Source organism: Papilio polytes, unplaced genomic scaffold, assembly GCF_000836215.1.
Source record: "Papilio polytes unplaced genomic scaffold, Ppol_1.0 DF823958.1, whole genome shotgun sequence".
NCBI lineage: Eukaryota > Metazoa > Arthropoda > Insecta > Lepidoptera > Papilionidae > Papilio > Papilio polytes.
This window is the reverse complement of record NW_013525246.1, coordinates 337265-353229: the sequence shown is the minus strand read 5'-3', so window position 1 is coordinate 353229 and position 15965 is coordinate 337265. Positions and strand designations below refer to the sequence as shown.

Below are 15965 nucleotides of genomic sequence, written 5' to 3'. Positions count from 1 at the left end.
TACTTCGTAAAAATAACCATACAATATAATCTAACTTTAATTTTAAAACACCAAAAACCAACTGTAATACGTTCCAAAATATCGTAATAAGGATTCATACCACATAAGAATGAAAGCGTCGTAAAGTGGATTGATGTTTCTTATGAAAACAAACGGTTATTATGCGACTTTATTAGATAGATAACTGTAAGTTATCGCGGACTTTAATTTAGCAAATTTAAAGAACTACAATTCTTCCATACATCATTTTTATGCAAGTCTTATAGTTTAAGCTACGTAAGCAAAGAAAGCAAAAAGACCTTAATTATCGTCACGAGATTTGGAGCTAAACTATTTAACTACACCGTAGTTTTTAAAAAAAAAGTGGGACCCACCTGCAAACACTACCTTTCGAATAAAAAGAGAATTTTTAAAATCGCTCCAACAGGGACGAAGATATGCCATAACACAAGTAAAATAATGTATACAGACGAATTTAGTACCTTATTTTTATTGAAGTCGGTTAAAAACATACAAGAGTAACACTCGTAACATGATAAAGAGTTGTCTACTGACCCCAGCTGCTGGCGAGCCTCGTTGACCTCCCGGGCCGCCGCCCCGCCCGGGATGTGCAGCTGCTTGGCGCGCGCCGCCACGCGGCAGTCGTCGTACGTGTAGTCCAGCACTGGCACGCCCAGAGCCCTAACACCACAAACGTCACACCAAACACCGAAGAAAAGTCTTTTGTACTGTTCATTTTGATATTCCGATGGTATTTTCCCGGTCTTTTTATGTATAGTCAGAAGACCAACAAAAGACGGAAGAAAAAGAAGACTACTATATTAAAATGCAAGAATTCAGGGGATTATCTTAAACCTTACTAATATTATAAATGTCAAAGTTTAGATGGATAGATGTTTTTTAGAGTTTATATCCTAAACGGCTGAAAAGATCTGGATGAAATTTGACATAGATGTAGAGCATAATCAAGAAGAACAAAAAGGCTACATGGGAAAGCTAGTAGCTTACAAGTTGCTGGTCTTTTGTTCTTTTTAAGTCTACTGTTAAATCTCAAAAGACCGAAGTTAAAGGAGCATACCTCGCCATAACATCTCGAACATTCCTCGCATACAACTTGGGGTCTTTCTTCTCCTCCTCATTGGGGTAGTAGACCGGCAGGAATTCTATCTCACATGAGCTGTGCACTTGAGTTAACGTCAGCCACAGCAATTTCAAACTGAAATAACACTTTGATATGTTCTTCTGATGCACTCTTGATGCACTTACTAGGAAATTCTGTATTTTTGGATTTTTGTATGTATTGAAATAACTCAAAAGGTACTGGGCCGATTTTAAAATTTCTTTCACCATTAAAAAGCTATGTTATCATTGAGTAGTATAGAACATTTTTTACTACTTTTTTAATTTTACGTGGATCGCGAGCAACAGATAGTTACTAATAAATTGAATGATAATCACAAAATTACTTGACAAATCTTCTCTTCTTTTGTAAATTGAATCATGAGTTCATCAGATAAAATCGCAAGGTCTTCTGTTGATAAAATTTATGCCGTATCATTGTATTTTTTAGTATTGCTGGTTATTTAGTAAAATCAGGGTTAATAATAGTGGTATACTTACGCGCCAGGACCTTCCCAGGTCCAGGTGACGGTGTCCCGGGAGTTGGGATAGCGGATAGTGACGGGCTGCACAGGCACGCCGGGGTAGAAGCCGCCCGGCTTGAATGTAATCAGGCAGGAACGGTTCGTGCATGTCCCTTCCGGGAATATTAGTACCTGGAAATGTTACATTCGTCTTTCACCATTCATCGTTCGTCATTCATTTTGAAGTTAGATAATTCAAAACTTTGAAAACTTTTCAAGTGGCTTAAGTTTTCTTAGCGCCTTCAGAACCCATAGAATGCATCGACCCAATGGGATAAAAAAATCACATCGGACCAATTGTTTGTTAGGCAGATCGGCCCAACGGGAAACCTTTTAAGTTTTATTTAGTAAAAAAACTTACTTAAATTGAATGAGGTTTTATTAATATATATGTGTATATTTTTTGTACAAACAATTAAAATCTTCTTTTTGAACTCTGTAAGATCTATTTTAATCTAGAAATCAGCCTTCAAATGTCATTTCTAGACTGTGCCCTTGTAATTCTAGCATCTAAGTTAACAAAAACGAAACCGGTTTCGTTAATAATTTAACAAATTATGTTTAAGTGGTATCGATTAGCAACCTTCGTTCGAGGACACAAGTTCATTGTCGAACTGCGGTTATAGTTGAAAACATCTTCCGGGGTTGACTGTACTTATCTTGATTGTACAGTTGGGTACATAAGTAATACAAAAAATAAAATGATACGAAAATATAATTAAAAAGAGACAGTGAACACACTAACTGTGCTTAAATTTTTAACCGACTTCCCAAAAGAAGGAGGTTATCAATTCTTCTGTTTTTTTATTCGAAAGGTAGTGCTTTCAGGTGGATTCAAATATGACGGCTGATAGAGATGTATGGAAGAGCAGCACATACTGTGCTGACACTCCGTAAAGGATAAGGGCGAGTGGATAATGATGAGTACTTTCAGGTGGATCCTATTTTTACTTTTTTAGATTGTTATTTTGTATTGTTTTTTAATATTTTCTATGTTATGTTAGTACCTGAGGCCAGTCTTCCTTAGATGTGGCTCTTTCAATAATCTCTTTGATGGTGTTCTGACGTGAGTTAGGGTCATCTCGCCACACGTACACCGGCTGCGTGTAGTTGATCAATTCTGGAAATTGAGAATAGAATTTATAACAACTTTATATGTCTTGGTACTTGATTTGGTGATTTTTTTAAATAGAGATGTTATATGATTTTATTAAAAGACAATATAAGATATAGCTTTTTAATTTTTTGTAACCATTAAAATTAAAACTATCTTTTACTTTTTTTAATATTAAGGAATGTATGAATCGTATACATTTTCGTTAAACGAAATTAACATCGAAATACATGGGATTAAAAGCAAGCAACTAATTCTGGCAAAATACCAAACTAAACGTGTTTAAGAAAATTGCATTTGCTGTTTACAAGAAGCTACAAAAGTGCAGCTAATGCCAATTTTAGCGGTCTTAAACGTGGGTATCCACTGTATATTCCTGTACAAAGATGTCTCATTTATTAAAATAGGGGGTGATAACATTTTTATACGATTTCCGAAGTGAACACCCACCGTAACTTGGTACAAATTTACAGTTTAGCAAAAATCAAAGCATTATTTCGAAACATGCATCAAACTTTCAGACTTACCTTTATGTTCAAGTTTTCTTTACAAATGGAAGTTAATAAAATAATTAGTGATTTGAATAGACCCCTGTACAAAATTCTTTATTTAGCATTTTTTAAGAAACGCATTAGCATCGTAGACTATTTACTCTGAGTATGAATCATTTTACTAAGGAAATAGTTGCCAAAAATGTAAATAAACTAAAAATAACCACACGTGGAAATGTATTAATACGTAGTTCTGTTTTCTTACTTTTTAAATCATTACTCTTAATATTGTTAATTACCTTATTATGAATTTACTAAAGATTTATTTTTTTCAAGCTTTCAATAAACCGTTCTTTAACCGACTTATTTTATTTACATTTAAATCCTGCTTCTAAAAATCGTGTGGGATATTAAAAAAGTTTCTAATCCGAATTAGGTCAGGTATTTTATACACGGTCTAGAATTCTGCATTAAAATATACTTGCTAAAACGACAATAGCTGAGACCTTGCCAACATTTAAACAAAAAAACATTACAAAACACCGTCACTGCTACACCAATTGGATACGCATAGAAAAATAAAGAAAAAAAATAGTAACAGATAAAAAATTTAAACCGAAAAAACATCCATCTCTACAATGTAGAACATTTAAATGTACTTTTTTTATCTCAATTGAAGACAATTTGTATTATAGTATAATAATGTACTCCACTATATAAGACAGGACGTTAAATTGGCTATCTAATATTTGAAAAGTGCAAAAAAATAATTGCGAAAAAACATGCAGAGTAAATTACCTCTAGAATTGAATTTAAATGATGGCTACGCAGAGTAATGGTTGAATTGCGAGACCAAATACATTTGAGATCGTATCGACTAATGATAGAAAAAAAATTGAACCAATTCGTAAAAAACTTTCAAATTTTTTCCGCGTTTTTTAGAAACATAAACAGTATAAACTCAACTAACGAACCGCCTGACGAATTACGCGTGAAATCTTTACCTTTTCTAAATGTTTCTAACTCTATGGTAGTATCTTAAAAACAGCTTATTTGGCGTTATTTCTATTAAAAACAGTAATCTTATGCTAGTCATTTAACAAAAGAAGTGTTTATACAACTTTATAAATACCGTGTCATCCATTGAAAAAACAAAACAAAAACGTAGAAAGCGTTCAGAATCGCTTTTAACATTACAAGTGATTGGTTTGAACGACTGAACGGTGAATGACTCGACAAAACATCTCATTCAATCTCACAACAGCATCTAAACAATACAGTAGGAATACAATTATACTCGTAGTAATTGCCAACAGTAAATGTACAATTGAAAAGTCAATCCATTCACGTTTCTGTTAGAAAATAATCCAATCATGTCATCAGAAACCGTACTTAATCAGCATTAAGTGCTATATAAAAACTACAGTTATTTCATAACAAAGATAGAGCTCGCTATAACATCGCGGCACGTCCGGTGCAATACCACGACCACATAGAACACACGTGGCAAACTGTCATTCCGTCACAGTCTGATGAGTAACCGTGCCGGAGGCCTAATTTTAGTCTATTTTCCCACCCTTTTTGTATAAAGATGTGATGTATTAATGGGAGGCAACGTATCTGCTAGAGCGGATGTCTATGGGCAGTGTTTGCTTCAATATTTCGTCGAATTCAAGTTGCCTGTTTGTATGTTGTATGCCTTATAGCGTATAGTATAAAAAAAACATATGTAAACCGATCTTAACAATAGTACAATAATGACATTGTATTCTATCATATGTATGTAGGCTTTCCATTACGGTTAACCATTGAATTTTAAATTACACCCAGCATGACCTCACCAAATAATAGTCTTAATATCGAGTACTATAATTTCATATCACAAAGGTTCTAATTATATTTTTTGTATATACCTAAGGACTTATGGAGCGTCAGGGCTCGTTGTTTTAGGCACTTGACTTGTATTCTACAGGTCTTGAGTTTGAATCCCGCTATGTACCAATGTGATTGTAAATTTTTCGAATTTAATATGTACATAATTTACCCGACGTTCTTACGGTGAAGGAAAACATCGTGATGCCTGCACAATTCTCGAATAAATTCTAAGATTTGTGAAACCAACCCGCAGTGGGCCAGCGTGGTTGACTATGGCCTAGTCATCCTTTTCTTAGAGTAGGCTGCGAGACCTTCGGTTGGGACGTAGTGAGCTGGTGATGATGACTGACTTATGTGGCAAGAGCCTTAACGGATTAATTCACTTAATGTACTTTGCCGATGTCCTCATAACGTTATGGGTTAACTAATACTGAGCAAATGAACGCGGGACGCGGTTAGGGATGGGTCATCAAATGCTTACACTGTTTTAGCTATATTGATGATCGCGTATTGGTCGAAATTTGACTATAATAATTAAATATTTTGCACTTTTCCAAATTACCTTTAATTAAGGCAAACACGTTTATCTATTGACAATATTACTTTAAATAGAAGTACAAAGTTTACGCTTCATAATTGGAGTCATGTCTTAATTTACCTCCTATTTTAACATCTATCTCCCTCTATAAATAAAACTAACCTCCAATATCATTGACATCAGCTGTATCTGCCAAAGGTCATTGAACCTCGTCAATTATACGTGGCACACATACTTCCAGAGAAATACTTTGATAATCTCCCCGAAAGGCAAAACGACACGCAAACAACCATACATGTAAAATGCCATTCAAAGTTTTTAGCGGCTCGCAATTTCACATAAATGCTGCACATAACACGTTTTTTAACAGTGATACGCGATATTTGTGATGGGACTTCCATTCTGAAGCAAACGAACTGTCATAAACTTTGATTCTTATTATACTACGAGTATGTGTACTTTGTACTTTTGTATTCATAAATGAAATTTCAACAGATCCGAGACATTGAGTTCTTAGTTCAAAGTGTATGTAACACTAGGTTTTACCTGCGACTTTGTGCGGAATAAAAAAACTTAGTACCCTATATGATTGAAGTACAGAAAGATATTATACTAAGAAGTCTGTGTTCTTCCAGACTATGTTCTGTGCCAAAACTTTATCAAGAATTAAGAAGGTAAGCGTTATGGAACTTATCAGTATGACGTAAATGTTATATCAACGATTTGTGAACATGCAAACTTAAAAACGCGCCCTTGAAAGTAGGGTTATTAGTTAGTTACGCTTATAGGAAACCATAGGATCGCATGACGCACGTTATATTTGAACCTTTTGAAGCCTTGAACTGACGCAATGCTACTATAAAATATTAAATTAGTTAAATATGGAATTAACTAGCATTCTCCCGCGACTCCATCCACGCGTAATTAAAACTTAGTAAGTAGCCTGTTTTTGTAATTTTATCGTGATCTGATCAGAAGTTTAGGCTACAAACTCTAACAATCCATCCGTCCATCCAATTTCACTTACAATTTTAGTAAAATTCGAGTTTCCACTTTGTGAAAATCTGTTCAAAAACTTAGATATCTAATTATTTAAGAATAATTCGGGGAATACAAGATGTTTGTTTTTTTATTAGATTTTTATATAATATGTAAGTTAAGGGAGAGGTCGGAAGCTTAACATTGACACGCCCTTGTCTCATACTCGTAAACATTATACTGGTTTGTGTATACGTGCGCCAGTAACTGGCAGGTGCTCGCTTACTGACATATATTTGTTTATTTTATGACAAAATGTTTTATGTGTGTGTTTAGACATTGAGAATTCCCGATAATTGATTCCCTATATAATTCGTCCGATTGCTGATTTTGTTCACAAAGTATTAAATCCGTTTCCTTCTTTAAACCAGTCTAAGTTTTAGCGTTACACATTTCCAATTTTTTTTATCAATAGATAGTTAAGTCGTAAACTACTCGAAGTCATCGACCTAATTCTGTCCGTTAAGCCGTCGAAAGTACTTCTCGCTTTAAAAGCATCTTGAATTGTATCAATAAACTAGATGCTCGCATGCGGCTTCATCCGTCATACATAATAAATAAATTATTTAATTGTTTACATTCCGTAAATTTTTTAAATGCAAATGTCGAAATTCAAAATTTCAAATGACATCACCGGCCTTTGCTATTGGCAGATACCGTGATAATTTTTATTCTTTGCTATTATTTTTTTTAAATGTAATATTAGTAGATTTTAGTTAATTTACTAATATTTCCTTTAACCATGCCAACTAAGCTCTAGGCCTGTGCTAGGATATGGTTCACTATAGTCGAATGGCAGTATTCGAACCCTCGACCTCAAGATCGGTAGTCCGTACCCCAAACCATTAGGCTATTGGCACTATTGGCTTGTAGTTTTTGTCCTTTTTTCAAATTATTCTTCTCTTATGTTTAATACCGTAAAAATATATAGCCTAAAGCATGGCGTTAGTGTAGAGGTTTTTATTTAAGAAAGAATTATTCAACAATATGCTGTGATTGCTGACATCCTATATTACAAAGAAGTGTGTTTATGCTTTGTTATGTTAAGTAGAGATAGATGAACATCAAAGTCAAGTGCTATAAACCACTTAGATCGTTACAATGTTACAAGATGAAAAACTAAATTTTCTCTTTTATATAACTTAATTGTAACATACAATGTATCAGTAACAAAACATTTTAAGGAATATAATAAACGGATTGCTTCAAGTCGTATACCAGCTGCATTTTAACTGCTGAAGTCTGTATATGGCGGCGTTACAATCAATGTAAGCTTTTTTCAGGTTCCTTAATTTCAGTGTTGCTTATAATGTAATAATAATTATTATTACCCCATAAAATTCAAGTCCAATGTCTTTTTACCTTCCGTTAGTTTCCCAGAAACTGTAATTCAAATCTTTCATTTAACGGGTTTTATCTGCAGATAAGACTGCAGTCTTGCCGTTGTGTAAAATTACCCGGAATCTTGTGAACTTAAGCAAACTAACTTGGAACGTTACCAAAGTGTTTTATCATTGGTAGAGGTTGTGTGATTGCTATCAACATTTTTATCTTGCAGTTTACGTTAAAATCTCGGGAAATAAAACTTGAATATACTTTGCATACTAAATGACGTGAAATATTTCTGATTTGTTGTGCACACCTTTGGCTAAACTATCGCACAACTGATTAGTCTCGCTTTGATTCCTACGAGCTTATATGGAGGTGCGCATATGATTTTTATTTGTGCAACTAAACAGTTGAATGGGTCGAGAAACAATCGACAATCGCAAAATAGTTGTGCGATGTTTGTGCGTGTCAATAAAACATAGAGTTCAAATTCAGTAAACTTTAGGTTCTCTGTAATTGCGATGTGGCAGTGATTTACGTCTACCAACTTTCTCTATTAGATCCCGTCTATAATAAATACATAATTGTAAAAATGTTAGAACTTAATTACATAAATGTTAAATGATATTAAGGAAAGTTAAATAAACAATTAACTGCATTAATTAGTCACTAAAGCAGTACATAGTTTAGTGAAAAGAAGTCACAAAACTACTAGTAAATTACCATTAATATGAATACCGTAAACCATCAACGGAAACCCATAACCACCACCATAAACAACCAATTTAAACCAACCACCAAATGAACAACCAAAAACCACCTACTTCCAACATAATTGTCCATGCTCTCTTTCCTAACGATGACTGAAGACATCTTGGTGGCATAGACTATGCAGCTGTCTAGGAAAGAGGAATGGGGGGCGACGACCAGGATGGGGGCCTCGCGCCGGCTTGCCTGACGCCCCCTGATCGATATCGCCATGCCCCCCGCCAAGTAAGACATCTTCCCGATGAAGCATATTAAAGGCTTCAGTGACCTAGAAAAGGGGAGATTTATCGGATGAAAACAATGTCAAGTTAACAAGAGATATGTAGAGAGAGAGAAGAAGAGTTGAGACTCATTTTAGTACAGAGAACGTACTAGATTTTTTTTTAATTAGACAGACAAAACATATTCCATGTCATCAAGAATACTTATATACTAGCTTTCGCCTGCGACTCCGTCCGCGAATAAAAAAATCTTCCAGACTATCCTCTACATTTATGCTAAATCTCATAGAGATCCGTTCCGCAGTATAAGCTCTAACAAACATCCATCCATCTAAACTTTCTCTTTTATAAATAAGATTGTTCCTAACAAATTCCTCCAAGATCATATGAACATACAGATATTTTTGAATAGTTAGAAAGACGTGTACAAAAGGTAGTCAATGACGCTGCAAAACTATTGACACATTTAATGAGTTCATTAGAAAGCTATTTATAAATTCATGTTTTTACGTAGATATCTTTATCAGTTAAAGGTATACACAAGTAACAAACTAATAATACCAATAGCTCATTATAGACAAGTTATTTTCAATCTATACTATTATAATAAAGCGTAAACATACACTTCTTTGTTGCCTAAGATGTCAGAAATTACAGCACATTTTTGAAAAATTCTCTTTTTAATAAAAAGTCCTACACTTACTTCATGCTGAAGCTATATATTTTCACGCCTTTAAACTTAGGGTGTATTATGGATAAAAACCCTAATGTGGGAAACAGACCATAAGTTGCTGCCAATATCAAGAAAGAAAGTTTGTTAAGGTTTGTCATGTCATGTCATTTCAACATTTGCTATTGATAATTTGACAAATGTAAACAATAAAATATTTTTTTCATAATTGCATACGGTTGAAGCCGCACGGGAACAGCTAGTAACTACTAATTAAGACGAAAAATGCTAAAAGGCCAATTTTCTGTCAAGTTCGTCAATTCGATGAAATTCATCGTATATGTGACGTCGTTTTCTCATATACCCTCAGGGTAAGTTAAGTATGAGAAATTTACACCAAAGAGCAACAGAATAAAACGGAAGTTGTTTTTTAAATCAGACGTGCAATATCCATAATTCCAAAGAAGCCAGTTCGAGTAAATTCGAAGGTAAACCACTCGATCTGATATTTTAAATTTAAAGGGCATTTATATTTCAATGCACATATCAAGCATTTTACATATGAATGTTCTTTAAGTTACTTTTATCATCGTTACATTGTTAACTTAGTAAACGGGAACCAAACAATAAAATCATTGAATTCTTGAATGTTGGAAGACAATGAATGGGAAAAAGTTCAAAATTTCCATGAAATTTAATCTCTCGCGAAGCTAACATTTCCAGCATTTATCAGCATTCGACGTTGAATGGATATTGAAGATTCTCAAAATTAAAATTGAACACACGAAATTCGCAAAAATTTTAGAAATTCCTCACTGTAATATTGGACCATTTTATGCATGAATGCCAACATTTATTAAAAACTAGCTGTTCCCGTGCGACTTCATTCGCATAAAATTATAAAAAATTTATAACGTTGTTTACATGTGTCAAATTATCAATTGCAAATGTCAAAGTGACATGACATTACGACAATCCATGGCAACCTTGCTTCCTTGATGTTGGCAGCAAATTATGGTCTCTTTTCAACATTAGGGTTTTTATCCAAAACATTTACCCCCTTAGTTTAATGGCGTAAAAATATATAGCCTAAAGCGTGACGTAAGTATAGGGCTTTTTATTAAAAAAAAAAGAATTATTAAAAAATATGCTGTAATTGCTGGTAACAAAGAAGTGTGTGTTTACGCTTTATTATAATACGAGTAGTATAGATAGCTTTTGAGATATATTTAGCAGTTGGCGCGAAAATAACAAAACTTAATATGCCTATAACTATGTTCTTTCGCACTATACTTTACATCTATGCCAAATTTTATCGAGACCCGTTTAACCGTTTAGCCGACAAAAGCATTAAAAGCACACTGTTTACATAGAAATAGTAATAAATGAATACGCTAAATTAAATTTAAATTAAAACTAATTTGTTAATAATAATAATAAGTGTAATTATTTAAAATACTAAATGTAAATTAAAAACGTAATACATTTCCGCATAACGGGTCCGCCAATCAGACTAGATCCGAGCTATCGACTTCGTAGTCTAGATTCAATTTTATTTGCACCTAATATAATGTAATAAAGAAATTGAATGCAGCATTTTTTATAGTCCTCTATTCGTAGTATAGAAATTATTGATTAACGTTTTTGTCCTGTTTTCTTAATATATTTTTCTCTGTAAGTGTGACAAACGATGTTTGGTTGAAAAGATTCCTAAAAGCACAATTACGAACACTTTATTGCACAATTTTCATTCATCATCATCATCATCAACAACAACAACAACCTTATCCTACTCCCGAAGGGTCGACTCAACAGTTTATTGTCCTCCAAATAACTCTATCATACGTGATCTCACTATATTATTTATTCACGTAATATTAAAACAACATTTTTTCTGTTAATTTTATGACATGCTAAATGTATCGTTTTCTTTGTTTTTTGTTTCGATACTAATGTATTGCTTTTCACAAATGTAGAGAGAGATTGGCTTCTGCAGCACAGGGGGACCTAATACAGGAGCCAAGGCTCTCATGAAATATATATTAAGAGTGAAATAGTAAAGCTTTCATTTATTTATTTATTTTTGATTTAGTCAAACTTTTAATCTTCCTATACAAAGATAATATTGATATTTATTAATATTTAGGTCATTGTGTTTTTAAAGGTTTCCTAGAACAGCTGTCAGTTCACCCACTGTGCCACTTCACATCCAATTAGATCTAATAAGATTACCTCAAGAGTGACGTATGACATAAACAGTGGCTAATATGAAGGATTTAACATTATTAAGGTCGAAAATTCAGAATTTATTTACTAGCTTTCGCCCACGACACCGTTCGCGTGGAATTAAGAAAACAAGAGTAGCCTGTGTTCTTCCAGACTACCCTTCTATCTATCTATCCTCTACGTCTTTGCCAGATTTGAGATCCGTTCAATCGTCTACAAACTCTAACAAACATCTATCCATCTAAACTTTCGCATTTATAATATTAGTAAGATTAGACACTAGTTATATCAAAGACGAGTCATTTTTTTCTATTTTTCTCATTATAAAGGTTTTTTTTCTTAGTTCTAGTTTAGTCAACTTTGTCCGTAATAACAATATGTAACAACGTATATTAACGCCCTGGCGACGGCCATGTTCAAGATCGATATTCTAATATAATAATATAAGGGTGGGAATGTGAGTTACAGACAGTATTATAATTAGACGTTATATCGATTAAAATATATTAAAGGCAGGTGCGGCGACCTCAATCCATGTATCTATTTCTGAACACCCACTAACGACCTTTTATGTAAAATCTGCGTGTAAAATAATAGGCAATTCGTTTTGCAGTAAACACACTTATTTTAAAAACATGCAAACAAGTGTTACATCGAAATTCGACACAACATTATCTAAAACCCAAAACAGCGACAAAGAAGCAAAACAAAAGAACACACAAAACAAAAGCGAAACAAAATAAGCTTACGAAAAACGAAAATGGTCAAAACTAAGAAAACAAAATGCGTGAAAACGTGCCAGAACAATATGCAACGAGACGGGATGTGAAACAGACAATAGTATTTCTTACGGTGTTTCCACTGTAGATAAACATGTAGAAAAACATGTTGCCATCTCTATCACTCCTATGAAATAAATAGAGATGACCAATACGTTTTTATACAGACTGATCTGATAATCTCGGTACATCTGCTAAAAGATCGATTTGTAACGTAAAATACAATTTGAATTCCGAATTCTTCTAAAATTAAATGCTCATTTAATTGTTTACTTATAAAATAAATTGGCAAAACTATTTTTTAATTTATAAAAAGAAATGCAATTTAAAATCTGAGATGAAAATAATTTTACAATTAAAAATGTAAATTCAATTTAATTTAAGAATGTTATTTTATTTTTGTTTTCTATATTTTATTATATTATATTCAAAAATAAAATATAAATTTTCTTTTATTTAAATCGATCGTTTAGCAATATCTAGCGTAAGCGTTGACGATGTACCACCGTGTACAGTGACGCGCAACTTCAATGTTTTCGTTTATAAATCATTGCTATTATTTCTGCAGATGACTGTACATGACCAACATACAGCAAACCAACAATCTAATAAATTATACACGAAACCATTTGTTAAATAAAATGATTTCATTTTGTTACAAAGCCTTGATAATACATATTATTTGTATTGTAACAGTTAACTTCTCACATATTTATTCTATACTCCCGATTAACTTAAAAAAAATCTCACGTTCATTTTCAATCTGGAATACATTAACGAATATTTTACGTTTAAAACATTAAAAGGTATTTTTTAGCTTATCGTCATAGAAACATTTTTTACAGCAGTGTACATGTTCATATTAGGGGTCACGAATGTTGAGTTGTCACTCAGGCGCTATGAGGCAACGGTACATACCTACGAGTATATGACACAAGTGCTCTTGACTCGACCAGTAAAAGCTATGCCGTCTCACAGATCAAATCGTACGTTAACGGTGTTCAGCGTAGAGAAGTGCCTAGTGACGTAAACGCAAGAATCGTAAAGTATCGATATTTACAAAAAAAGTCAATTCAAGTATCGCATAATTACGTGTTGATTTTTTGAAAAAAAGAACCTTAAAAGGACACCTCGAGGAATTTCGAATCAAAAGCTATCAAGTCCATATTATCAAGGCTTCGTATAAGCAAATGCTTACGGAAGGTGCGTATCCATGGTACATGATTACGGACACGGGCGACGCACTGTTGAAGCAATAACATGCAAGAGTTAATCTTGCATGTACTGACGTGATACCCGGCTGCCCGTATACTGTACCATGGAAACAGCTTAAAAACCTACGTCCGATAAAAGGGAGCCTCGCAGTATCAGCCTTGGCGACGACGCTGGGTGCTCCCAAACAGACGATAGCAATGGCATCGAAGAAGGAGGAATGTGGGGCGATGACGATAACGGGCGCATCCCTTGGGCTGTCTGCCGCGCAGTCTCGACCCACTACTCGAACTCGGTGGAAGCCCGCCGCAACCACCACCAGCCGCATCAGCGACAGGATATAGAACCGCAGCTTGCTAGAATATATTGCCTGTTAGTAACCTCATTAAAGTTAGTACCAAATGGAGTGCGTTTAGTGGATGAACACCATGAAATACGGTCTATCTCTCCTTAGGAGAAATGGACGGATTTAGTGAAAGGATTTAACTCGGAGGATAAAAACTGGTGGCCCGACCCTACTGGAGTAGGAAAAGAATTGAAAAGACGATCATAATCTGATGAACTATTCCCTAGAATGATTTTAGTAGCTTTTCAAGTGTTTTATTTCAATTGTCATCACATCACGGGATTGGACTTTTTTTAAAAGGACTACCACCGTAGACAAGATTTATTTCTACGTGATTAGTAAGTAAAATCAACAAAAAGTCACCTTTTTATGACACCTTGGTACATTTAAGTGGGTGTAATACAAAAACTAAGAATTCTAATCACGGAGTCAGTGCGACAAACGCGGAACTATCGTCACCAAGCACTTTCACATTCGTTTGCTTTCTAGCCCCGATAGGACGAGGCAATTTAACAGATTGTTATCACAATGTTTCTTAGCTAAGCTAAGGCCACACAAATTTCATTAAAATTTTGACGACTGATAGATTGTCAGCGACGCTTGCGAAGAAAAGTGTTTTAGATTCGTTTCAGTATCCCGCCCATAAATAAACAAAAGAGTGATATGTCGATATTTTGTATTTTATTAATTTGATTTGTTTTTCTATTAAAATACGCTATAACAGAAAATAAACAGGAGTAGGGCCGTAAGATTTGCGATATTTGCGTTATTAGGACACGATTATTGCCGAATATTTAAGAAAAATAAACACCGAATTTGCACGCGTAGGTAATAATGTTACGATATCGAAGATTTCCTCATTCAATCTTTTACCAAATGTTAAAGATTATATCAACTCATAAATATGCATATCACCAGCTGACAACTAGTACGTCCACTGATCTGTATAAATGGATAGGAGATTGTTCGAAATTTACAATTTTTGTTCCGTTAAATACATTTAAATGTATCACTATCAGTAGATAAGGAAACTCTTCACTTCGACCATCAGCGACAAAATAGCAAAAATCAACACAAAACAGCACATTATAACCTGTCCATTTATAGAGGTCAGTGACAATAATTTACGTCATATTGTAAACTATAGCAATATAATCTTTAAAAACTAATTTGTGATAAGTTATGTTCGAGAAAAAACGATCAATTTCGCAAAACTTTAATAGAATCTATTAGTTCCAATTACTTTGGATTAAATTACGATTTAGCGTGTACTGACATGACTGACATAGCTTGTATACGGTTCTTCATGTCGTAAAAAATTAATCAAAGTGATTGATTGTTTCAACAGAATAAAGTTAACGACCGTTTTACTAACGGGAGTTATCTGTAGTATTGAGCCTCCTAGTTCTTTATACCTGAGTCTTTACTGAAGCAACGAAATTTACACCTTAAATATGATGAGATGGGATGATAATATGTAAAGTTTTTCATCAAATTGGTAAACCTATATGTTAGAAAATCGCCTTCGCATTGTTTAAAGGCTGTACACGGACCAACAAGTTGGAAGCGGCAGCTTTTAGCAACCACAGTCCGTGTATGCCGAACAATACTTCCATACAATAGTAAACAAACTTTCGACTTGTTTGATTATAAATAAACTTTTTAATAAAAAAACAAAACCGACTTCCAAACAAAATACACGAAAAACAAAACAA

General features: G+C 33.9%; 1 protein-coding gene across 1 annotated transcript in view; it reads right to left on the bottom strand.

Moving 5' to 3' along the window:
- The window catches only part of LOC106101668 (1-acylglycerophosphocholine O-acyltransferase 1), a 28257-nt gene that overhangs the window by 3206 nt on the left and 9086 nt on the right, over window positions 1-15965 (bottom strand). The window contains exons 3-7 of the mRNA XM_013280977.1: window positions 8853-9064; window positions 2651-2763; window positions 1621-1775; window positions 1079-1216; window positions 556-681 (exon numbers count right to left, since the gene is read on the bottom strand). Coding sequence (XP_013136431.1) covers window positions 556-681; window positions 1079-1216; window positions 1621-1775; window positions 2651-2763; window positions 8853-9064 — 744 coding nt within the window. The remainder of the gene's footprint in view (window positions 1-555; window positions 682-1078; window positions 1217-1620; window positions 1776-2650; window positions 2764-8852; window positions 9065-15965) is intronic.